General features: G+C 37.5%; 2 protein-coding genes across 4 annotated transcripts; one reads left to right on the forward strand and one right to left on the reverse strand.

Annotated features, from left to right (window-relative positions):
* Positions 1-494: 494 nt before the first annotated feature.
* On the forward strand, positions 495-17,716 carry LOC121793071. 3 transcript variants are annotated; one of them, XM_042191278.1, is made up of 26 exons: positions 495-799; positions 1,120-1,200; positions 2,020-2,157; positions 2,431-2,541; positions 2,626-2,676; positions 2,770-2,870; positions 4,073-4,172; positions 5,086-5,217; positions 5,296-5,565; positions 5,665-5,743; positions 6,902-6,990; positions 7,075-7,158; positions 7,686-7,760; positions 7,848-7,895; positions 8,656-8,751; positions 8,890-9,119; positions 9,747-13,276; positions 13,374-13,453; positions 13,675-13,755; positions 14,094-14,165; positions 14,240-14,345; positions 14,568-14,622; positions 14,910-15,038; positions 15,476-15,593; positions 16,690-16,772; positions 17,147-17,716. In XM_042191278.1, exons 1-26 carry the CDS (start codon positions 635-637, stop codon positions 17,517-17,519), a joined length of 6,477 nt encoding a protein of 2,158 aa, XP_042047212.1. In that variant the 5' UTR covers positions 495-634; the 3' UTR covers positions 17,520-17,716. The 3 variants fall into 3 exon arrangements, with proteins under 3 accessions (XP_042047212.1, XP_042047213.1, XP_042047215.1); XM_042191279.1 differs by having other exon boundaries at positions 17,159-17,716; XM_042191281.1 differs by lacking the exons at positions 495-799; positions 1,120-1,200; positions 2,020-2,157; ... (1 more) ...; positions 2,626-2,676; positions 2,770-2,870 and adding an exon at positions 2,907-2,928.
* Positions 17,717-18,013: 297 nt separating this feature from the next.
* LOC121767828 (tRNA (guanine-N(7)-)-methyltransferase-like) lies at positions 18,014-20,589 on the reverse strand. Its single transcript, XM_042164154.1, has 8 exons — positions 20,064-20,589; positions 19,909-19,965; positions 19,759-19,834; positions 19,429-19,508; positions 19,272-19,321; positions 19,111-19,195; positions 18,898-18,996; positions 18,014-18,622 (listed from the first exon to the last, which is right to left on the reverse strand). The coding sequence occupies exons 1-8, from the start codon at positions 20,262-20,264 to the stop codon at positions 18,398-18,400; spliced, it is 873 nt and encodes a 290-aa protein (XP_042020088.1). The 5' UTR covers positions 20,265-20,589; the 3' UTR covers positions 18,014-18,397.
* Between the last annotated feature and the right edge of the window lie 5,183 nt (positions 20,590-25,772).

Here is a 25,772-nt window from a genome sequence, read left to right on the forward strand (position 1 = left end):
AGTTGGGCCAACGACGATAATGAAGCCGGTCCAAGCCACGACGTGGCCGCCCCCAACGTACGAAGTGGGGTACCTCACGATGAAGTCGGCCGCTTCCAAGCACATGCCGACATGCGCCAAGTGGAAGCTCATATTCGACTCCAAAAGGATTTAATTGAAGAGTTGTGTGTGCGGAGGACTGCACGGCGTTAGTTTTTTTTTAATTATGTAATTTTTTTTAATGTAACTTTTTTTTATTTAAATAAAATTATTGCATTTTTCCGTATCTGTGTCGTAAGTTGAATTCCGTATTTTGTGTGATTGTTATTTTTATAATTTTGTTTATTATGGCTAGTCTATAACTAGACTATTGCTTGTCCAGTTGCTTATCCTGATAATGTGGCAGGAGGAGTTTTTAATGCTGATGATATGACAGGAGGAATTTGTGACTGACTATGAGTGGGCTATTGCCACCGTTGATGCTCTAACAATCTTGATTTCTCAAATTCTGAAAATTGAATTTCAAGGGGGTGACTACGACAAGTTTCTCTCCCAGTGTAAAAACCCCAAGAATCCGCAGCGCCGAATCATATACCGACTTTCTCTCACATAAATATATTTACTCTTACATCTAGAGAGAGAGAGAGAGACGGAGATGGAGGAAGAGTTGGAGCCAAGGGTGAAGCCATTGGTTTACAAAGTGAAGGCGATGTCTAGAGAATCATCTGCACAGAAGGCTGCTCACCTGCTCGATACGGACCTCCGCAACCATTGGTCGACTGCCACTAACACCAAAGAGTGGATCTTGCTTGAGCTCGACGTATGTTTTGCTCATGCGAACCTTTTCTTCTTTCCCCCCTTTGAATTCTAGTGTTGTATTCTTGTTTTGAATTCAGTTAATTGTGCTTAGTTTATTGATTCAAGTGGTTGGTGTGAGAGAATCTTGAGGCTGTGCTTAATTTGGGATGCTGCCACATATTTTATATCTTGTAGTATTTGCGAAAAGGGTGTTAGAATTTTGAATTTTAATTGGTTATTTACTTCACTCACTGCTTAATTCAGCTAATAACCTGGAAATTTTAATGCTAATATGTTACACCTGCAATTGTTGTCTAATGCTTTCGTGTTTTTCCTTCATAGGAACCCTGTCTGCTCTCGCACATACGGATATATAACAAGTCAGTTCTGGAATGGGAAATTTCAGCTGGATTACGTTATAAGGTTTGTTTAACATGAGTTTTGAGAATTTATGTATACCAAGTATCTGTATATAATCTTCTAATTTGATCGTGTACAAAATCTTTTCCTTGTCACATCTTTTCCTTGTCACATCTTTTCTCTTTTGTTAAAACTTATTAGGCACGAAGAATGATGAGGACTTTACTTCATTTAAATTATTATTATTATTATTATGCCAAAGGAAATCGGTTTCATGGATCGCATTATATCCTTACCCCCTCCTCCCACCCCACCACAAGTAAAGAGAAGACTAGACATGTTGATGAATATTTTTGTAATTTTTCTTTCTTTTGTCTGTGATTTTGTATTTGGAACCATATCTAGGACGAGTTATTTAATTCTCTTTCAATATAAATGGAAGATTATATTTTGTGCTATATTTTATTTGGTCTCACTTACTATTGGGAAAAAGCAATTTCATGGGCTTTTTAGGATTGAATTTCCTGTTACAGACATCTCATCTTCGCTTCAGCTTTAATCAGAGCACAAGTTATTTCTTGTTTAGTTGCCATGAACTTTGCATGGTAGTGGCCCATTGGCGGAATGACAATGACTGACTAATTACCTGTTTTGATTGTTTGAACATATTAGATACTGTTTTACACATTGGCTCTTTTATCCTTTGTTTTTTACTTGTCATCTTCGATTCTTTTGCCTGGCATCTGAAGTTTTGTCAATCCTCATATCTTATGCCCTTGGACTCACAGTTCACTTTTCTCATGTGATTCTTAGAATGATATATTTTCTTAGTGACTTTGACGTGGATAATTTTTTCACCCAATTTACATGTTCACTCGACAGCCAGAGACCTTTGTTAAGGTTCGTCCCCGCTGTGAAGCTCCTCGGCGTGACATGATGTACCCAATGAATTACACACCTTGCCGTTTTGTGCGGATATCTTGTATGCGTGGAAACCCAATTGCTTTGTTTTTTGTTCAGGTAATCATTGAATTTGTACTCCTTGTTCTTGCTTCTAGGTGATCATGATTGAGCCGTAACATGTGACTGTCTAAGCATTTAACACAGATATGTTCAGTTAATTTTCTGTTCTGTGTGCAATTCGATTTTTTTTCACATTATCTGCTATATTTGTCAATGCACTTTTTTCCAGTACAGTAAAGATCAATGTTAATTATGACCGCACATTTGAAACCTATGCTGCCAAATTTTTGTGTTTATCTTATAACAAACCGACTGCCCTTTCAATTGCAGCTAATTGGGATTTCGGTTCCTGGTTTAGAGCCAGAGTTCCAACCTGTTGCTAACTACTTGTTACCATACATTATATCACACAAACAAGATGCTGTGGATATGCATCTCCAGGTGAATTAGCTAACATTGACTTACATGGCTAATGCATTATTCATAATTCTGTTATTGTTCTCTTTTCTAACTGTTCGTTTGTAGTTGCTTCAAGACGTTACAAGCCGGTTGGCAAGGTTTCTTCCTCACCTTGAGGTATAGATTCGGACCAGTTTATCTAGTGAAAAGTATGTGTTGTAGCCTACATGTAACTGAAGTTTTATTGCACATATGGATTAATATTTGCAGGCTGATCTTAATAGCTTTGCAGAAGCTGCACAACCTACTATGCGTTTTCTGGCTATGCTTGCCGGTCCATTTTATCCTATCCTTCGGATTGCAAGCGAAAGGTACATGAACCTAGCATATACGTGCGAAGTTCCATACAGAGCTTCCCTTAACATGCTGGTACTTTTCTCAAGTTTTAACCAACATCACTTATATATCATGAGGGTTCTCTGTGTATCAATTCTGCCACAAGTGCGTACTGCTTGAGAAGTAGGTTGACAATTGGTATTTGGTAGTTCACGTCCTTTACTGTTTCATCTGGTCATTATCCCTTGCATTTTAATCTGATCTTCAATTTGCAATGCGCTGCTGAATGAGTAGAATGCCTTGTTCAAGAAGCATAATGACTTTTCTGACACTAGGATCATGGTCTATGGTGGGTGGGTTGCTAAAGGAGCAGGATAGGGTCCTAGGTTGAGAACATACTTGATTTGCATTGAGCACGAAATTTCAATTATTGCTATAGGTTTCAGTGGTTTTAATTTCTTAAATTTGTCACCTGCAAGTTTGAGTTGGTGCTTAACAGTGTACATGCCCTGTAAAGCTACTTACAATGTATAGCCATTAATTGTGAATAGGGAAATACCTATGCATCCACATCTACTTAAGTCGTTACTTAGGGAAGCCCATGTTGTGAACTGGTTGGGTTAGAATCTTTCTGTTTGTGTTGAGTGAAGCTAAGAGAGGAGCACAGAGCGAGATATCATTAATAGGAGGAATATGAGATTGGCTATATGAAAAGAAGTCATCTTATCCTATGTTGTGCCAAAAGGTATGGTTTGCAAGGCTTCTTGCTAATTTACTGGAAAAGAAATCCCTCATGGTCATTATAACATTTGTTGTGAATTCAAAGTACCAATTAGTCACTCATCTGAGTTTCCATCCTGTGGCATAGCATATTGAAAGGTAGACTTGAGGCTGCTAAAAAAAAGTGTAATTGCCGACTGATCTATCCTTTCTATGTTAAAGTATATGATTTCGATTTCTAAGAGGTTGTCCCACTCCCTCAGGATTTCTATGTAGTCCCGTCTCTTCTACGAACTATGTTTGGATCTTTTTGTTCAGTCTTTCTTAAGGGTATTTGTTTTCATGTTTTCTTGGCCTTAAAATACCATGCTGAATCAATTTACTTAATGACCTGCCAGCATTAAGTGCCTCGAACCTCAAATGATACCACTCTTTACATCAAATTATTACCAGAAAAGTTTATAAGCTGTTCAGCATTAAACATCAAACCTAAAGAGTGTTTGTCGTAACATGACAGAGAGAATGCAAGGCTGGCTCCTAATTTTCCTGACCATGAAGCTTCTAAGACCAATATGTCGTCTTCGTCTACTGCCTTGACAGTTTCCTCAAACTTTGAGGTACTGCAATAGTAATCCTATATTATATGTTTTTGATGCTGTCAGCTCTTTGAGAGTATGTGTGGTTTCTGTTACTAATGTTTTTATTGGTAATTGTGTTTCCTTGTTTTTTCTTTCTGTGTCTGCTACTCATTTTGAAAATTGCTTCGCATGAAATGGAGGTTCTTTTCAGTTCAATTACTTCGGATACATCACAATAATGTAAAAAGATGAACATCTTGTTCATAGTTGTAGTTGAGCTACAAGTTCTATGATCTTTTCCTGATCAGCAATCCATTTCTCTTTGTGATTCAGTTCTGTTTAAGTTCTTTATGTGTGTCTGGTGAGATCGTGAAATTGCTCTCCCATAGACAGATTGATGCTGAAATTCTTTGCATAATCCATTTTATATATTACAAGGGGTAAAACAATTCAGATAATTTTACTGCTTTTACTTTGCAAAACGGTTAGTTTTAAGCAGACAATGACAGTGATATTCTTAAGCCTCTGCTCTGACTCTGTTAGCTTTTTAATTTTATTTTCAACAATGTAGATATTAAAAACTGTAACGAGAGTGTTGGCGTGTTTGTCATTGATTGGATTTTGGAAGCATTGAGACTTTTGTGATGACCACACTACCACAGTATAATCCCCCAACACCCCCCTCCAAAAAAAAAGAAAAGAAAAAAAGAAAATAAGAATTATGGCTTGTGTATACTATTAATTATTAAAGCATTAAGGGTTTCCTGAAATCAAATCATGACTTAGTGGAAAAAAAGGATGACAAAATGTTCTTCTGAAATTTCGTAGTATAAATGCTCCTACTAGTTTGTACTTGAAATGTTCCATATTGGTACCTTATTACATTTGATTCAATGTTTATTTTTCAAGTGATTGATGGCTAATTGCAATTTTTCTGTTCTTCCATGCTCAGCCAAGGAGATCAAGGACTACATTGTCTGCTTCCCTACCTATATCTACACACTTGGTTTTCCGTCCTGATGCAGTCCTTTTACTACTCAGAAAGGCTCATAAAGATTTCAACCTGGGGAATGTATGCAGGACGGTGAGAAATGCGTGTTATTTCCTTATGTATATCCTGGTTTTTGTATAGGTTTGCTTCTGAGGCCCATGATGTTAACAGGTGTCGAGAATCCTTTTGAAGTTTATGGAGCCTATGCTGATGCACGAAGTATCTGCTTCTGGTCTAGCTTCAGAGATTACATCTTCTGTACATGATGAGACTCCTAAATCTGATCATCGTGATCCTATTTCATTACCTGATTACTCGAATTTGTTGGGGGAGGAATTTCAAATTCCATTTGATTCTTGGGACCTCACATACCTAAACATGTTAGATTCTGCAGCTGTTGAAGAAGGACTAGTGCATGTTCTTTATGCTTCCACTTCCCAGGTTTGCTACATGAAGCCTGATCTGTTCTGTTTTGCATTGAATCTGAAGTAGTGAATTTCTATCAAAATGTAATTAGCAAATGGTTTGTTCTTGTTTCAGCTATCACATTGTAGTAAGCTTGCTGAAAATACTTCACATCTTTGGCTGGCATTACCACTAATTCAAGCCTTGCTTCCAGGTCCTACTGCTACTACCACTTTTCTATCTAGAATTAATGAGCCTCGAATTAATGCAGCCCTTTTTGAAGAATGTAAAGTTCTGACATCAAAACTTAAATATTGTTCTCCTGTAATATTCTGGGTTTAGATTTCGTCAGGGTGAAGGCTATGACAGAAAAATTCTCGATATGGTACTATCCCATTTCCGGAATCTAGCTCTTAAATAGTACTACCATTTCAAGAATTTTGCCAGGACTACTTTCTCAATCATCCTGATCTCTTTGCACTGATACTTAGTTAGTTCTTTTAGCTACTACTGCATCCATTTACAGGTCCTTATTTAACCATATTATTTCCTCCTGTAACATGTAAGTAGATCTACTTACATTGTAGACTTCTGAATGCTTTATGATTTGGGTTTTAAAGAATGGTAACATGATTTACACAGAAATTCCAGGCCTTTGGCTGATTGATGTTTTTGTAGATGTGTATGGCACTATGGCTATATAAATCACTGAGGTTGTTTTGGAAAAGCAGCCTTATTTAATTAAAACTTGATTTGTAAAGTATGACTTGGCTGTTTGTATCAGAATATTAATATGAGTAAGTTTGATTTAGTTGAAATAAGATAGCCAGTTCTTGGTTTTGATTTTGTGTCAAATTCAAATATAATACTACCAGTTCCCACATCGGTTCCACATGAAAGTGTGGAATGACGTATAAGTGGGAGTCAATCCTTCACCTTTCACCATGGCTTTGGGTTAAGTTAGGGCTCCCTAGCTTATATGCTTATCAGAGTTTCATTTAATTTTTATACAAACCCACATAAATAACTGAAAGAAGACTGAAATTAAGGTCTCTTTCTCAAGTCTATTCTCATCTAAATTGGTACAATTCAACCATTTGCAAATAAAGATGAACTTATTCACGTTTGGATTTTGGAGATACATGTTGATGCTATGTTTTGGACTTATGAAGTACATTTTGATGCTATGTTTTAGACTTACTCCAACTCAGGTTTCAGAAGTACACTTCAAGTCTTAAATGGATATTATTATCGAATGTATACAATATTAAACTGTAATTGCTTAAAAACTTAAATAAATCTGTTATTTGGAAGGATGTTTTAATTCTCAATGGCATTTCTCAATACTTCTGTCTCTTCTGATTTGCTACAGCACTTCGACCTAATTCAAGCAGTCCTTATCAGATTGATGACAAGTTCTCTCTTTGGAAACAACCATTTGTACAAAATGCACTTTCTCAGGTATCACGCATTCTATGTGCAATGTTCTGCGGAATCATTTTTCAGAGTGCACTCAGTTTTTAATCTATATAATTGTAATGGCAGATTGTGGCAACTTCATCTTCAGCGATCTACTGTCCTTTACTTCGGGCTTGTGCTGGCTATTTAGCATCTTTCTCTCCATCACATGTTGGTTATGCTACTTCTTATTATTTGAATAAAATTGATGATAATTTCTGTTAAAAAGGAACAGTTACTAAGCGTATTCTTTGCTGTGACCACCTTCTTCCCCACCCAGTTGTATAAAATTCTCATTTTATAGCTTGTGCACTCGTTAAGACTTTCATCATTTAGGCTAGGTTGTGTTTGATATATTTGCAGGTGGACCAAGCATAGAAGTTGTACTTGCTGCCTGTTCAGGAGTTGGTTAACTTTTGAAACTTAACAATTTAACAGCAATCATATGCATATTATTATTCTTCTTTCTCGAGTCTGATGATAAGATCACGTTTACTACGTCTTTATGCCAATTAGTTTCATATGTGTGATAGATTGGTCAACTAAACACATCGATGTAGCACAACATAATTAACATTATATGTTGACTTTATGTAGCAGAGAGGATTGTAGGAGTAAAAAGTCATTATCCCATAGCAACTCCATTTGCTTCTGCGTTTAGTTCATAATGTTAAACCAACTTTCATCTCCAATTGCAGGCTAAAGCAGCGTGTGTTCTTATTGATCTGTGCTGTGGTGTGTTGGCACCATGGACTGCTCAAGTGATTGCAAAGGTTATGCGTATTGTCATAATAGAATGGACCATATGGATTTTGTCTGGGTTACCATTTTTTAATTTGTTGTAATGTTCTTGATTGAAGGTGGACTTGACCATTGAGCTCTTGGAGGACCTTCTGGGTGTGATCCAGGTATTCCATTCTTCTTGGATGACCATAGTTTATTTTCTTGTCTTTTCAGTGGAACAGTCCTCTTTGTCTGAGGAAATAGTATAAAAGAACATGATCTATCATGCTATTATTGTTGCAGATGGTATTGAATTTTTTCCTTTCAATTCTTTTATACTTAATATCTTTGTTTTATTGGAAATTGGAGCTATCAGAGAGGGTTCAAGCTAAAAACAGATTTTTGTTTCTCCTTTTCTATTTCTGATTGCTTATTCTGACCTGGGACTGGGAAAGAAACGTGAACTGGAATATATAAATCTATCATCTGTTTTCTGGTGTCTTGTTACAAAGTACTCCCTCCCTCCCACTCTAAGTGAATCATTTTCCTTTTTGGGATGTCCCACTCTAAATGACACATTTCTAAAAATAGAAACACCCCTCTCTCTACTTTTTCCCTCTCTCTAACTTTATTCTCCCCACTTAACTCACAATACAACACTACATAAAATCCCGTGCCGGAATAGAAATGCTCCACTTAGAGTGGGATGAAGGGAGTAGCATATATCTATAGTAAGCTGTTTTATTGGTGTCATCAGGGTACCTTTTACTTGACCTGTTCCATATGGCTAGAGATGAGTACTAGGTTTGGCCATTAGAGCAGTTCAAACGGTGAACTGATGTAACTTATCTGTTCCCATTTGGATGGTCCATTTAATACAATCATCTCTCTAGATGTGGACCTGCTATGCTTTAGGCTAACTAAGGCGCCTGTTATCATTTACAGGGCACTCATGTTTCATTCTCCCGTGGACGTGCTGCCCTCAAGTATATTGTCCTGATGCTGTCTGGAAACATGGATGATATTATGGAAAAATATAAGGTAGTGCTTTTAGCAACATGTTAATGTACAAAGTATTGAAATTGCTTTAAGTTTGTCCGTCTCCAATTCTGTTCCCAAAGAAAAAAATTCTCACTAAATGATTCTTTCACTGGTTATGTTAATAATGACATGTTTCAGGAGGCTAAGTACCAGTTACTTTTCTTGGTGGAGATGCTAGAACCTTATCTGGATCCTTCCTTAACCCCCTTGAAGGGCATGATAGCCTTTGGAAATGTATCTTCCATTTTTAGTGAAAGTCAAGAAAAGAATTGTGCTACTGCAATAAATGTCATTCGCACAGCGGTAAGGAAGTCTGCTGTGCTTCCGTCTCTTGAGGCTGAATGGAGACGTGTATCTGTTGCTCCTAGGTAATAGCATTAATATATATTTGGTACGCAGGGCTTTCATTTTTGTGAAAATTGGCACCTTTATTATTTAATGATTATGAGTTTTTGCTTAGAGATCTCTTCTATCTGCTTTCTTTTTAGAGGTTGCGACCATTTTTTGATCTAGTTGACCGTTTCGTGTTGACACATCTCAAGTAATCATAAATATTCCAAACTGTTTCCAGTTATAGAAGGAACTCATGGGGGGTTGTCTTCTCCCTGGTTTCAGTATGGCCCCTGCATACTAATTTGACAGGCACCCTTTATTTGAACATGCCATATGTTCAGCAGGAAGTTGGTTTGAATAAGAGAAATATATAGCAGGAATACAGTTTTTTTGTAAATTAATAATGTCAAGGACTCAAGGGACTATAAGTTTTCCTTGCTTGTGATGTTCACTGAAATAAGCTCATTAATGTTGCTCGTAATTCACGTAAGGATTATAGCATCTTTTACTAATATTGCTGTAGTTTATTAACTCATAAGTATGCTAAGCCTTTGTTTTGTGAAACTTGGATGTTCTATGGTATTCCTCATGCTCTGCCTTTCTGCTTCTGATCTCTTTCTGCAATTAAACATTGATAACACCTTGAAGTGCTCTGTGTGCAGTGTACTTCTATCAGTTTTGGATCCTCAGATGCAGTTACCTCCTGATATTGACAATCGCAAGTTCCCTTCTCCTGGGAAGGTGGAGCCACAGTCATTAGCTTCTCTACCTCTTTCTTCTCATCATGGGGTAATCTCTTCTCGGTCAAATAGCCAAGAGACTACTGATACAAAGGTTGATATTACTGACATTACCGGGAAAGTGGATGTGTTGGAGGATGTCAATCTTCTCTTTGCTCCACCAGAACTGAATAGAATGTCCCTCATTCATGTTCCATCCACCACAGACAAAAATATTTCAGATTCTAACCATCTGAATGTAAGTTTAGAGGTCAACAACGCCAGTCTTAAAAATTCAGTCAACCAGTTTCGAAATGATGCTGCACTTGATGCTGACCAGGGTATTGAATTCAGTAATTTGCTGGCTGATTATTCACAACTCACAAATTATAGAGGTTGTGAGCTAAGGGCCTCTGAGTTTAGGCGTTTAGCTCTGAACTTGATCTCCCAGAAAAAGTTTACTCAGGAGAGTCATGACGTTGCCATAGATGCTTTGCTTCTTGCTGCAGAATGTTATATAAATCCCTACTTTATGGTCCATCTCAAGGACAATTTATCCAGTGTGAGCAAAATCTACCATGGAAATTCTGATAATCTCGGAGCAGCAGATATTGAGAATTTTTTTGGACAAAAGGATAATGATTTGAAGCTTGTTGCAGATATTGAAAGGAGAAGGGACAGAGTTGTTCTTGAAATCCTGATTGAGGCAGCCGACTTAGACAGGAAGTACCGCAAAGTGGCATCAGAGGGCGAAACCTTGGGATTGTCTGTTGAAGGGGGCGAGGATGCTGTTAATTTGTTCCAGCATGATAATCTCTCAGCAGATGCGATTACCTTGGTTAGGCAGAATCAAGCACTACTGTGCGATTTCTTGATACATCATTTGCAGATAGACTCACATCAGGAGCAGCGTCCAAGGCAGGAGATTCTAATGTGGTGCCTTCTTTTTCTGTTGCATTCTGCAACTAGATTATTCTGTGCCCCTGAGTTTGTGGTTGATGTGATATTAAAGTTTGCTGAATCCTTCAACATGCATTTGAAATCCTTTTGTTACCAATCAAAGGAAGGCGACCCACAGTTACACAATTTAAAGCTGCATGAGGTGCAACGCTGCTGGATTCTCCTTCAAAACTTGGTCATTGGTTCAAGTGGCAATGATGAAAGATCTGTACTACCAGTTAATGTCAGAAATGGTTTTCGGTTCTCGAATCTTGTTCCTAGTTTGGTCTGGCTGCAGAAAGTACCAGCCTTTTCTTCTTCTCCTTTCCCGATTGTTAGGTATTTTGGATGGATGGCAGTTGCACGCAATGCCAAGCAGTATCTTGATGACCGTCTCTTCCTAGTTTCTGATTTTTCAGAGTTAACATATCTTTTATCCATATTCTCGGATGACCTTTCTGTAGTTGATAACATCGCTGCTCAGAAAAATGTGGGCAAGCAGATTGAGAAATTGAGTATTCACCCAGATATAAATTGTGAGGATGGAAGCAAGGGCTTAGGATGTGAAGATAGATGGCAATCTTTTCATGTCTTGTATCCTGTTATCAGCAAATATTTTCCTAATTTGAAGGAAGACTTTATAGGTTTTGGTGAAACTATTTTGGAGGCAGTTGGCCTGCAAATGAAATTTCTTTCTACCTATATGGTGCCAGATCTAATGTGTTGGTTTTCTGATATATGCTTAAGTCCCTTTGTGCAAAGTAAGAATACCCAGGCCTTATCCAAAGATAAGCCTGACTATTACAAAGGTTTTGTTGCCAAGAATGCAAAAGCTGTCGTCCTTTACATTCTTGAAACCATTGTAGTTGAGCATATGGAAGCAATGGTTCCAGAGATACCGAGAGTGGTGCAAGTGTTTGTATCCCTTTGTCAGACAACATACTGCGACGTATCATTTCTTGAATCGATATTGCATTTGTTAAAGCCCATTATAGCATACTCCCTTAATAAGGTGCCAACCGGGGAAGATACATTAGTAGATGAATCATGTCAGAGTTTTGAATCTTTATGCTTCAGTGAGCTCTTTAAATTTATAAAGTCTACTGACGAGAATCTAGGCCCTTCTGTGGAAAAAGGAAAATGCCAGGCACTAACAATATATGTTCTAGCTTCCGTTTTTGGTAATTTGTCCTTCCAGAGGAAAACAGAACTCTTACAGTCCGCCCTGTTATGGGCTGATTTTGCCTCATCTGATGGAACAAATTCTTTGCTTGATTATATTTGTGCATATCAGGTTCTCATGGAGAACTGCAGAGACCTACTAATTGCTACTTCTAAAGTCTGGGGTATTATTCCACTTCAAGTTTCTCCAGATTCCGATGCTAGCATTAGCTTTGTTAATGGTTTTCCTGAGTTCTCCTCCTGGTTTCTCAATGATATATGCTATTCTCCCTCTCCTACTGATGTATCTGGAGAGCATCAAGATAAACCAGTTGCTGATGTCAGTCAAAAGGTTTGTCAATTGACTTTGGAAGAAGTAAAGACATTACCAATAGAAATAGAGGCCATTATTTCCAAACTCTGTCCGACCTTGGAACAGTGCTGGAGTCTACATAATAAACTGTCCAAGAAACTGACCTCCACATGTGCTGAGTGTTTGATATACTCAAGGTGCTTATGGTTGATTGCTGATAGAGTTTCTGCCTCTTCAGAAGTAGAGGATCTCCATCCGAGCAAACTTTTTGATGATGTGCAAGATATTTGGAGGACAAGTCTTGAAGGACTATCTAAAAAGATCTTACTGCTTCAGGATAAGCATTGTTGGGAGGTCGCATCTCTGTTACTCGACTCTCTCCTGGGAGTGCCCCAGCACTTTTGTTTGGATAATGTGATAAGTGACATATGCTTAGCAGTTAAGAACTTTTCTAACAGTGCTCCAAACATCTCTTGGAGAATATTAACTGACAAGCTGATACAATTATTGTTCGCAAGAGGTATCTATAAGGTCTGTCAGAATGAAGTTCCTCTGGTTGATCTTTTCCGTGCCATGCTTGTGCATCCTGAGCCGGAACAACGATATATTGTACTAAAGCACTTGGGCAGACTTGTGGGCCAGGATGTTGATGGTGGAAAGTTAATTCTATCGTCAACAATCGAGTCTGTTATAGCTACACCTGTTTCGCCCATTTCTGCTAATGAGCATATTTTATCTTCTTTAGTTGCAGCCACATGGGACAACGTAGCCTTGATGGCATCTTCTGATACATCACTGCTCCTGAGAACAAATGCAACAGCACTTCTTATCAACTTCATACCATATTCTGCGAGGTCTAAACTGCAATCGTTTCTTGCATCTGCTGACAACATTCTTCAGTGTTTGACAGCTCTTTCACAACCAACACGTTATGGCCCACTTACACAATTCTCTTTGGCACTCATAGCCAGTGTTTTTCTTTATTGTCCATCTGAAGATATTTCACTGATTCCAGAAAGTATTTGGAGAAGTATTGAAGCTTTTGGAATGTCTAAAATTGGTAATCCTCACACATCTTATTCTTATCAACAAAAATAGCTAATCTAAAGATGCCAGACATATATCTAAAAGTACTTCATTTTTCTTATTAATTGTAGATAGGTATTGCACCAGCCTAGAGAAAAAGGCTTGTGAAGCACTATGCAGACTTAAAAGTGACGGGGAACAGGCTAAACAGGTATTGCAGTCTGATACGCATTATAAGATAATAATATCCAACAGGGCTTATAATTTGAGATGGTAAAATACGGTCCAAATGCAATAGCCTTTAATTGAATTATCAGTATCTAAATCTTCATTCTTTATTCTATGTTTCTTTCTCAATTCTGTATCAGTTAGAACTTACCAATGTACTTAATCTTTTTTTCCCATTCCCTTCATTTTTCTACTTGGATGTAGGTCTTGAGGGAAGTGCTTTCTTCAACTCCTCCAAAGCAGCAACTTCCTGATTTTTTAACTACCCGCGATTCCATTCTTATGGTATTCATCAAGGATTCACTACTTTATATGAAATTAATCTTTGTCTGGAAAACGAATTTGCCAATTGAAAGGCAAATACATGAAATTGAACATTATTTGCAACTTCATGTGTCATTTTGCTAAGTACTCTTATTTGATACTACAGAATTTCTTATTTTCTCCCTAAAATTAATTTCAATAATCTATTTGTAGCTTTTTCAAACACATTAAAAAACTTGTGCAGCTTTCAAATATATGATAATGAATATTGAAATTTTCAAATGAAACTTAAGTTGACTTGTTGTTTACATTCATACTTCACTTTGGTTTGGCGTCCACTTATCTTTCATTAATTCCAGGTTATTGGCAATTTAACCTCTGCCAAATCATACTTGGACTTCTTCTCAAAGGATGCTGAACAGAGGTTCATGGTCAGCCTTTGAACCCTAACCATTGCTTATTTTAGTAAATTACACCAGGTAGTAATTTCTTATTATTCTTGTAGGAACTGGAAGAAGCTCAACTGGAAATGGAATTTCTGCAAAAAGAGCACCCACTACCTGATTCAACCTTCAAACTCAAAGATTGGCGCCAATTTCCATTTATGTCCTGTAATACTAGCTGCCCCTGATGTAGTTTTCTCTTACTGTAATATTACTACTAATATACTAGCTATTTAGGAGCAGATCTGCGGAAAGAGATTTATCTTGTCATTAATATATGAGGCAAATAGTAATTTTTCCACTTGATAGTGTACTACCAACTAATTCTGTGAGATGTTATTGTACAGCTTTAGATTAATTAATTTTTATACTCATTTCTGTTCCTTGCAGCCTATTCAAAGGATGATCTTGGACTGCAACAAATTAAAGAAAGAATTAAATCTATGTAAGTTCTGTTAATGCTTGTTCATATCTAGTCTTCTAACATTAGTGTTTAATGAGATATATATTAATATGCATACATTTCCATTTGAATTTGTGGAATTATATGAAATTAATAAATAATTTATTTTTGTCAACACATTTTATATTTTATTTTGTTAATATTTTTTTCATGTTAAGTGGAGTACTACTTATTTTTTTAAAAGAATAGAATAAAACCAGGAGTATAACCACATCAATATTTTGAATAATGAAGTACTTATTACTGACCTTTCTGGACTCTTTCACCAGAGAAAAGGCAAAACTCAGGGAAGAAATAGTTGCTCGCAGGCAACAAAAGCTTCTTTTGAGGCATGCCCGTCAACAATTTTTAGAAGAGGCAACTTTACGAGAAGCAGAACTCATTCAGAAGCTTGATAGGTTTCACCTTTTTTCTGGTTTATTATCATATATATATATATATAGATTAAATTTAAATACAAAAATGCAGAACAATGTATATATATATAGGGGTGCGTTAAAATGCTAACTTTTTTTAAATTGCTAACTTGCTAACTCATCAATGCAGTGTATTAAAAATATCAATACGATCACATTAAAATGTCAACATATATTTGTGTTGACATTTTAATAAACTGTGTTGACATTTAAATATTAATGTCAACATAATGCATTAAAATATCAACTTAAGTTTATATTGACATTTCAGTATCATTGTGTTGACATTTTTAATACATTGCGTTGATGAGTTAGCAAGTTAGCAATTTAAGAAAAGTTAGCAACGGATCACACCCCTATATATATATATAGTATGTGAATATTATTTGTAGTGACAAATCTGCAATATGGATTATCAGAGAGAGAGCAGATGAGGTAGAAAAGGAGCTCGAGAGACAGCAGTTGCTTGAACTTGAACGAGCAAAAACTAGAGAATTACGGAACAATCTTGAAATGGAGAAAGAAAAGCAGGCTCAGGCAAGGATTACTATAGTAACTGGTTGCCGAGATGATCGTGCTTTCATATTTACTTGATGAATAAAAAGTTTATGATTCAGGAGTCATATTTACATGCCTCATCCCAGTTGCCAACTTTTCTGCAAATCATCCTTGGATCATGAATAGTCTGCCTCTGGGTCATGTTGAAATATCCCTATAGAAAATATGATAGTAACTGATAACTTAATAGAATGCCTTATCATACTGCACCATGATTACTAGAATACTCCCTCCGTCCACGAAAAATAGGTAACTTTCATTTTCTGCACTCGTTTTGAAAAAAATGATAATAAATAGTTAAAGTGGAGAGAAAGAAAAGTAAGAGAGAGAATAATGTTGACAAGAGACTTCTCTACATTACTCTCTCTCGTACTTTACTTTCTCTTCACTTTAACTATTTATTATCATTTATTCAAAACGAGTGCAGAAAATGAAAGTGCCCTATTTTTTGTGGACGGAGGGAGTATATCATAAGCTAATTTGTACTCTCTCCTTCCTAGGGTAGATGTCACACTTTCCTTTTTTTTTGTTGTCCCACAAAAAATGTCAGTTATTTTTTTGGACAAAAGTAAGTAACTATTAATACATCCAATCACACTCTCTCTTTATTAATACTCCACTAAACAAATGTGACGTCTACCTAAAATCATATGTCATTCTCAAGTGTGACATCTACCTTTTGACGGAGGTAGTATATTTTATGAAATTCATGAGAACTGCTTGCTTATAAATCTTCATTCGTGCATTGCTAGGCACACATTCTGATTGTTGGAGCCTTCTGCTTAATCTGCCTTTCAATCCTGACCTAGAATGTATTATGCTTTTCTATGTTATCTAACTTAATTTTTTTCCCTTTTATTCTTTCTCTCTTTGAGATTTTCTTTGCTTTTATTATTCAACAATGAGTTTGGCTCCTGACAAACTTTTGCTCTGTATCCCTGCTCCTGAGTTATATATGCTTGATAAATGGGAGAGTTCAACTTGAGCTCCTCTCTGTACTTGATATCCATGTTTCTCAAATTTCATTTATCTAATCATGTGGCTCTTTAACTAACAGAGATGAAATTTTTTGTAGAGGGATCTCCAGCGGGAACTTGAGCAAATAGAATCTGGAGTCCGACCTTCAAGACGAGAATTTTCATCTTCCAGTCAAACTAGGTGAGTTTTATTCTATTGAAACGATTTATAAGTCTTGTTTAGAATACTTATTTTTGCTACGATTTAAGGTTGCCGTCTTTTTTGCAAATGTGAAATTAATTAGTATCATGGTGTCTCTCATATTGTTATCCCTAAAAAGTAGCCATGGTTCTGCAGAGAGATTGTTAATATGGTAGAAAAACCCCAAACATAATTTTTGAGGCTCGTGAAAGGGAAATGGAAAAAAAGTGATCCTTCTGAGTGCTGGTAACTCATGAATAAACAGTAATCTTGAAAAGATAAAAATTCTATCGTGTATTTTTAGCCACGTAAGATTCATGATAATTGTAGGACTTTTTTCTCGTGAGTGACCTTTTATTGCTTTTAACCAATAGAACACGGGATAGGTACCGTGAAAGAGAAGCAAGCAGGGATGGGGGCGAAGGTAGCTTAAGAGCAAGTAGTCGTGGTGCTGATGCTACCACCACAACAGCTCTACCTGGCAGAGGTTCATTCTCGGGACAACTTCCCACCATTCTGCAATCGCGTGAAAGAACAGATGAATGTGGCAGCAGTTATGAAGAAACTTTTGATGGAAGCAAGGATTCAGGTGATACAGGTAGTGTTGGGGATCCAGACATGGAGGGGCAACCCATTAGTTTCGGATCTGGTCAGAGGCATGGATCCAGGGGCAGCAAATCACGCCAGATAATTGACAGAAAAGAACGCGATGGTAGACGTGAAGGAAAATGGGAGCGAAAACACTAGTGAATGTATGAAGTGTACAAGTTAATGTATTCTTGTTGTATGCTTGTTTGTTGTAACATTTTTACATGGTGGTACACCGGCTGATAGAATGAGGCTCGGAGAGAGTGATACATCATTGGACTAGTGTCCGGTGGCTATCACCTTGTATATTAATGCACTTTCAAGTTTAGTAGTAATTTTTGCTAATTTTTGTATTAGTTTGAACTGGTATGTGTTCGTGATTAAGGACAAATAAAAAAATGATTTAAGGGTAACTCATAATTTTAAAAATATATGAATATTATGAATTCTTCAATTTATATCACTTCATCAATGAAAAAAGAAAGGGCTTTATAGTCAACATCAAACTTTTAAAAGGGAATCCTTTTAAAATATACTATATTAATATTAGTAAAGAAAATGAATGGTATTTTCACAATGAGAACGTATATGGAGATTGATGTGAAGGGTTAGAGGAGGAACAACAAAATCCTGACACGGGGAAACTCTGAAACTGCAAAAGGAAATATAAAGTGAATCGATAAAAAGAACCAATCCCTCTAAACCTAAGATGGATCCTGAAGATACATTTCACCAAAGAAACATTCTCAAACACCCGAGGTTATAGTAGAAAACTTTTGGAAAAAAGATTGGCTGAATTTTGATAACAGAAGACAAGGTCATCCGTGATTCAGGAAATTAAGTCAAGAAGCCTTTCACTCAAACTCGATTCAGATATAAGTACAGAACTATTCTCTTCCACAAGCAACAAGGGGAGACGGTTGCACCAGGCCGTGTTTCCAATCCTTGACAAACCAACCACTTCTTCCAACTCCAAGAAGAAATGAGTGCAGGTCTCATGTTCTGAGGTCTGGTTAGCCCACAGATTACTCAGCTGGTTACCGTTGTTTCTGATACATTCTTCTGTAAATACTAGCTCCTTCGAGTTCTGCATGGATCTCTCTCTCTGTCCTTATGCCCATTGGATTACTCAACAACCATCCATCATTGTCGCAAAGAATATTAGGATCAACATGGTTAATATGCACAAGCTTGTCAAATTCAGCATCAAAATATTTCCTCATATCAACTGCTACTTCCTGGACGTCTGATTGTATGAATATCTGCTCAACAGAAAAAAAAGAAGGCGACACTTAATAATTAGCGTACACACGGTGGAATGCCGCAGGTTCTAAATGTCTTATCCTTTTAAAGACAAGTCAAGAGTGGGTTGTGTAAGACTGTCCAGTTGGAAACGGATTATACACTCGGTTATCTTACAATTGGGGTTGTATTGAGGAAAAAAAAAGAACAGGAAATGGTGTCAAGTATGGCATATATTGAAGAAGACATAATCAGATTATATCAGGTCAGAAAAGAACACCGAGAAATCCCTTACCTGTCCTCCAGGAACTAAGCCTTCTACAATGGAATCGACTAGAGGCTTCTGCACAACCCTTCTTTTATGATGCTTTTTCTTAAAGTGAGGATCTGGACACTGCATACATGAGCAAATAACTCTCCGACATAAGAAAATACAGCTAGCTACAATCATAAAACGGGGGTAATATAGATACTAAAACCAAGGGACCTGGATATGAAAAACACTCACCAATATAGAAACTAAAACCAAGGGACCTGGATATGTAGTTATAAATTGTTTGAAGGAGACCGTTGCATTGGCATGCATAAAGTGGCTGCATCCACAAACATGTAAACCACTATTCAAATTTTAAGGACTTCCCAAAGAAGATAAAGTAAAGTTATCCTTACATATTGTTCAGCCCTAGTTCATGCACCCAATGCTCAGCACGTTTGGCCAACTGCAGAAAAATAAGTAGTCAGGTAGGAATAGATTTCTAAAGTTGTTTGGGTTCCACGAAGCAAAAAAGTGCAATTAGATCTATGCTCAAAGGAATGTATAGCATACTTTAGGACGTATTTCCAATCCTAGATAATTCTTCAATCCGCAGTTTCTTTTGGCAAGCCATAGGAGAAATCTCCCACTACCTGAAATTAGCAACACTTCTGAGATTAGGTTCCTAGTGACAAGATAGCATTAAGAGTTTAGAAATGCAAATTTCGCATAATTTCATCTGTACATCCTATATCATATTAATATCCAATCATGTTCTTGATCAGAAGCACAAAAATGTTAAACAAGATAAAGTGTAAATTAATAGAGATATGGTTAAAATTACTACCAGTGAACTGCATGTCTTCCATCCCCTAAGCATAAGAAAAACAAATAAGCTCTTACCGCTACCAATATCCACCATCAATGGCAGCTTAGCATCTTTATAAACAGCATTCCAATCTGGGAGTTCCACCGGTACCTATGCAAAACACAAATATGGATCTCACACACACACAAAGTATAAAATTTTAAAAATGCACCTATATAATTTACCATTTTGGAAAAACTGAGAGGATTAACATGCTGCCGGACCCTAACATGACCAACCTCCTGAAAAACCCAATCGAACATATGTTAGCATTTCATTTAAAATTTGATTTTTCCACTAATTTTCATATATATAGAACCCTAAACTCCAGTTGAGCAACCTGGGAATCATTGTTGGAGAGATTTAGGTCAGCGTATTCCCGTGTGACGAGTTGGGTGCTATATTCTAGTTTTTCCGGTGAGGATATAGCAGGATACACCGCCGCCGAACCTCCGTGGTGGCATAAAATAGTAAGTGATGAATTCGGCAGTGGTGATACGGCGGTGATGGGGCGGATAAATCTGGGTAAGGAGCACCACATCGGAGCTCCGGGTTGTCGATGAGCAACGCACTAACAACCGGAGGACGGGAAACTTTATAAACTTAACAGATTTTGTAGCAAATTATTTATGAAGTGAATGGATTAATATATGTAGTATAATAAGAAATAAAAAAAACTCTTTCTTCATCCCCACAATTTTTTCTTTTTGGCCAAATTGATTTATTAGCAGTAACTTTACTAGAAAATGGGAATCATATTGCGATAGGCGAAAATAATAAATTTCCCCATTGGGATAAAGTGGATTGAGAAGTGAATGGCTCAAATATCGAAAATGGGCTTGTGAGATTGTAAAACCCTCAGCACCCAATCACCGAAGTGGACTCAAGAGAGAGAAATTCGCTTTGTTGCGAGAGAGAAAGATGAAAGGAGGGAAAAAGAGAAATATCAATTCTGACCCATTCAGTCGTCACTACCAGCACCTCCATTCTCGGAAAAATCGGGTTTCTGGGGCAGTTTACATTAAAGATAACGTAAATGTACCCATTTTGTTATCTATTCCACATATGGAAAAAACGCCAATGCAATTGGCGTGTCTTTAAGTAAAAACGCCAATATTAATGGCGTGTTTACACGTAAAGACGCCAACGTAGGTGGCGTTTTATACTTGTGCCGTATTTTGGGCGTATTCTCTCCAATTGCAATTACGTTGAAAAGCGTCAACTTGGTTGGCGTGTATTCCTGAAAAAACGCCTTTGTAATTGGCGTGTGTATTGTTGTAGAAACGCCGAACAGATTGGCGTGTTTATGCAAAGACGCAAACACGAGTAGCGTGTTTACTGAAGTCGCGAAAAACTCCAACCTGAGTGGCGTGTTTACTTGTTTTGCGAAAAACGCCAACCTGAGTGGCGTGTTCACCTAGTCGCGAAAAACGCCAACCTGAGTGGCGTGTTTTCACAGGCTGATATACCAGCCGTGCCTCCCCCAAATCGCGAAAATCTCACAATACACACACTTCGCGATTTCTCCAAGCTGCGGGCCTCCTCTACGCGAAATCGCCCTCCTCTCCGTGATTTTGGCCTACATTCATCAATCGGTGCTATTCTTCCCCAAATTCATCTATTTTCTTTGGTTGGTATGCTTACCTTTTACATTATTAGAGTAAGTGGTGGATAGTTAGCTAGGGTTTGTAATGAGTTGTGAATTGAGTAGAAATATTATGCATTTTGGATGGTTGAATGACATTATTGTTGATTATTATGTTGGATTGTTTGGTTTAAGTGAATTTTTGTATAAATTTGATTATAAACCTAAACCCTAGGGTTGTTATAGCTAAAAAATTGGGCAAATTGTTTTGGTTTATGTGGGTTTTGGTTGATGTATGTTGATTAGTTTGAATTGTTAAATTTGTTTATATTGTTAGGTTTGTCAAATTGAAATTGGACAAATTGAAATTGTTAGGTTAGGCAAAATTGAAATTGGGCAAATTGAAATTGTTAGGTCGGACGAATTGTTAATTTAAATTGTTAATTTTGTGTAGGTGAATTGGATTATGATTTTGAATGTGCAATGTTGTGTAGGTGAATTATTTGATGTTGGTGTTCAATTTTGTGATATTGGATTAAATTGTATCTAATTATTGAAATGGTTTATGGTTGGTTATTGTTGAATTTGGATTATGAATGTTGTGTAGGTAAATTATGGCATCATCTTCAACCTCTCGTCGTCGGCTTGCATGTGGTCCTGCGGATCCATCTGTATTATATTTTCAGAGACAACATGTCTCTAACAACATATGGGCAGGAGTTCCATCCGAATATGTACGCTGCCGACGATATGAAGGAATAATTTGGGATGTTCCCATCCATCAATATGTCTTGACAATAGTGGATCAGATGGGGTTTGGGGGTATATTAAGGTGTGGTAAACCAAAAGACATTGACCACCATCTTATCACAGCTTTGATTGAACGTTGGAGGCCAGAGACTCACACGTTTCACTTTCCAGTTGGTGAAGCGACTGTGACACTGGAAGACGTGGAGGTCTTATGGGGCCTGAAAGTTGATGGAGAGGCTCTGACAGATTACATCCCCCCGACGGAAGCGGGATATTGGAAGGACAGGTGTTTGGATTTTCTAGGATTTGAAGGGGCTGGCAGCAGAAGCGTGCGTTCTAACGGATCACATAATACAGATCTATTTAGCAGATTATTTAGAAAAAATCTATTCGCGTAATTATCACATGTATCATGCTCATAACTTGAATTACATACATGCTTTAGAACAAATAAATCCTAAAACATGCATACTACGGGGTTAGCCAATTTACCTCGTTGATTCTCCAAAGAATCGTCGATTGCTTGCGCCTTCTCCACGATGATCTTCAATACTAGACCACGGATCTTCTGACTGGTGTCCCGAACTGTATTCCGAAATCAGTGTGGGTTGATCTTATCGAAACACTAGGACTCGAATAAAGAAGACAGAACTTTCTCACGGAGGAGGAGCTGAAGAACTCACGGAGGAGAATTCTTCAAGAAAATCGTTCCTCCCTCAAAATATGAGGGTGGACGAAATTTCATAATGAAATTAATAATAATTTCTGTCTCATTTATTCTCCTATTTATAATAGTTCATATTGGGTCCAGTCAGGGATCTATGGAAGGCTTTGGATATGGGCTCACCCAATTAGCTTTTTCCTAATTAAATTGAACCCACAATTTAATACAAGCTTATATTGGAATATTACGAGCAGCCACTACAGACGTAATATTGAACTCCCCATCCAAATCCGAAATTACAAGTAATCCGGGTTTCCACTTTATTTATTATTTATTTCCCGCGCTTAAGATAGAAATGTCCATTAATTAATTAAAGTCTGCTATGGACTTAATTAATTAACATCTTATTAATTCCAAGAGTAGACTTAGCAAGAAACACTTATTTATTATTCATAGAGTAATAAAACTCCAACTGGCCAGTTTCCGAATAATAAAACCTTGTTCAAGCTCCTCTTGAGGACATTATCAAACGAGACTCACCTCGTGCGCGATTCAACATAATAGCAATCCTAGCACCGCTAGATAATGATCACCACTACCCAATATACCTAGATCGTTGGGTGACGAAAAACCCGCATCTTTGGTAAGTCAAAGTAGTAGATACTCAATATCGTATGCTCAATGCTAACGTACATTGATTAAGAACTAAATATTTATCAAGACACCGTCTTTCAGTAGATAGCATAAAGACACGTCTTGCTGTTAGATCCATTCAGTGCTATACCACACCAACGTCATCTTATTTCAATAAGGCTTGGAAATAATCGGACTGACATTGCAACCTTTCACGATAGGTAGCCAAAGCCTATCTAGGTTGTGAAATTCTTCTTTTTCTTTTGCAAAGCATTGCAAAGAACAGACTGTAGTTACCTTAAAGTGGACGACGCCCACAACCAGTCTACTAAGCAAAAGACTTAGGCTTTGTTTACTTCTTATGCATTTAAATGTTTATAAAACATCTTATAAACGCAAAAGTAAACTCAATGTAATAATATACTGATTCTATTCGTGCAAACTGCTCGAATAATACTGAATCGGGTTAAAAGTGGATTGTAGAGTTTTTTCGTATACAAGCAAAATTCCTATTCGTGCGAATTTGCTCGAAACATGCTTTTCAGTAAACTAAACCCTAACAGGATTCATACCAGACGCATCCGAGTTGAAGGAAATGGCTTTTAAGCAGACAAGCTTATCGCGTCAATTGAGGATTGAGCTGTCTGGTGACCACGAACACAACATATATGCTCAGCGGGCTCGTATCTATTGTCTGCTATTACTTGGTGGTCTGATGATTCCCAACGGCTCCGAAAATAAAATTCCGTTCTTCTACCTTCACTTTTTCATGGATATAGAACAGTGTTCTACATATAGCTGGGGTGGTGCGACGCTTGCTTGCTTGTACCACAATTTGTGTGAAGCGGCCGTTGCTAAGAGGACGGATGTAGGGGGAGCCTTAACTCTATTACAGCTTTGGGCTTGGGAGAGAATCCCAAATATTAGACCGAGGATGCTAGATCCCGTGCATACAGACTATCTACCATGTGCAAGCGCGTAAGTTGTTTACTAATTCATTTTTTAAGCTTAATGTTCATCAATCTTCGTGTTATTCGCTCATAATTTAAATTTTTTAGATGGAATGGTCCGGCGTCATATGTAAAAGCACCCGGACATTGTATTGAAAATTTCCGAGATCAGTTCTCCATGATGCATCCTAATCAGGTACTTCATATACTTATAAATTGTTTTTTGTTTTTTGTTTTTTGTTTTTATTGAAATTATTTTGAAAAATTTGTATCACATGTAGTTTATTTGGAGGCCTTATCTCCACCGAGAGTTGCCGGAAAGTTGTGATGCCGGTCGTCATATATGGATGTCGATAACAACGCTTATTTGTTGGAATCTGGCTGAGCCACACCTGCCACACCGAGTGTTGCGCCAATTCGGGATTGTCCAACCGTATATCTCGGATCTCCCCCTGTTCCACGGTTCTGATTTTTTGAAACAAGATCGCCGTGGAAAATCTGGTCGGAATTGGGTTCAATAGCACGCCAATTATATACAGGAGTGGGACAACAGGCACTTTACGATATGGACTGATCTGGAGGATAGTACTGAGCCTGTTGCAACGGAAGAATATATGAATTGGTTTCGCCAGATCACTGTGGTGTATTTAACCAAACCCGGCGTGCATGCTGAAGAGGGATTCCACGAAACGACATCGTCTCATAACTTTACGGTACATTATTTATACTTAACTAAACCCTGATTATTTATTTAAATTCATATTATGATATGTACTTAACTTTGAAAAATTGTAGGTGGAGACGCTTCACAATATACGCCACTTTCTAAGTGGCCGAGCTGCGACAGGACATTTTTGTCCGGATATGGAAACCATTTCGAGGATGGTTGAAGAAGGACTGCAGATATCCGGGGAGGCTCAGCTGATGGACTACCGTCCTTCGCAGCGCTCTGCAATGGACGTGGACGTACCCGTAAGGCAAAAGGCAAAACGACGAACCAAGAAGAAAACCGCCTGCGGAGAGTCGTCATCTCAGTTCGTACACAACTCCGATGACGATTTTGTGGAACCACCTCCACCGAGCTCTGCACTTCGAGGCCGTCATTCTGTCAGCCACACCGGTGGTACCGGAGAAGATATTGGCCTCAGTGATGTCCCCGCTTCTCCACCGCGGTCGTCTGTGCATGATGATTTTTTTGGGGTAGATCTTGAGAACGCTGTTGTTCAAGATACTCCTCCCCCAAGGATCCCTAGATCTACATCCAAGATTGGGAAGGGGATACGGCGCCTGTTTATGCGGAAAAGTCGTGACGATTGAACTAATTTGAACTCTTTACATTAGTAATTGGATACATTCTCTTGATATTAGTGTTTTTTCATTGATTTGAACTCTTTATATTAGTAATTTGATATTGGTGTTTTTTTCATTTGCTTTGAACTCATTGATTTTAAGTCTTTATGCTTAAGT

This window comes from Salvia splendens, chromosome 2 (assembly GCF_004379255.2).
Source record: "Salvia splendens isolate huo1 chromosome 2, SspV2, whole genome shotgun sequence".
In the NCBI taxonomy this organism is placed as follows: domain Eukaryota; kingdom Viridiplantae; phylum Streptophyta; class Magnoliopsida; order Lamiales; family Lamiaceae; genus Salvia; species Salvia splendens.

Bases quoted from the DNA above. Each gene is read 5' to 3' on its own strand.
- LOC121793071 (XM_042191278.1), top strand. From the start codon at position 635: ATGGAGGAAGAGTTGGAGCCAAGGGTGAAGCCATTGGTTTACAAAGTG. The intron at 5,566-5,664 runs GTTTGCTACATG...TTCTTGTTTCAG, and splicing joins TTTATGCTTCCACTTCCCAG to CTATCACATTGTAGTAAGCT. The intron at 14,623-14,909 runs GTAAGTTCTGTT...CTCTTTCACCAG, and splicing joins AAAGAAAGAATTAAATCTAT to AGAAAAGGCAAAACTCAGGG.
- LOC121767828 (XM_042164154.1), bottom strand. From the start codon at position 20,264: ATGTGGTGCTCCTTACCCAGATTTATCCGCCCCATCACCGCCGTATCA. The intron at 19,966-20,063 runs GTTGCTCAACTG...TGGGTTTTTCAG, and splicing joins TCTCCAACAATGATTCCCAG to GAGGTTGGTCATGTTAGGGT. The intron at 18,623-18,897 runs GTAAGGGATTTC...TCTGTTGAGCAG, and splicing joins GCTTAGTTCCTGGAGGACAG to ATATTCATACAATCAGACGT.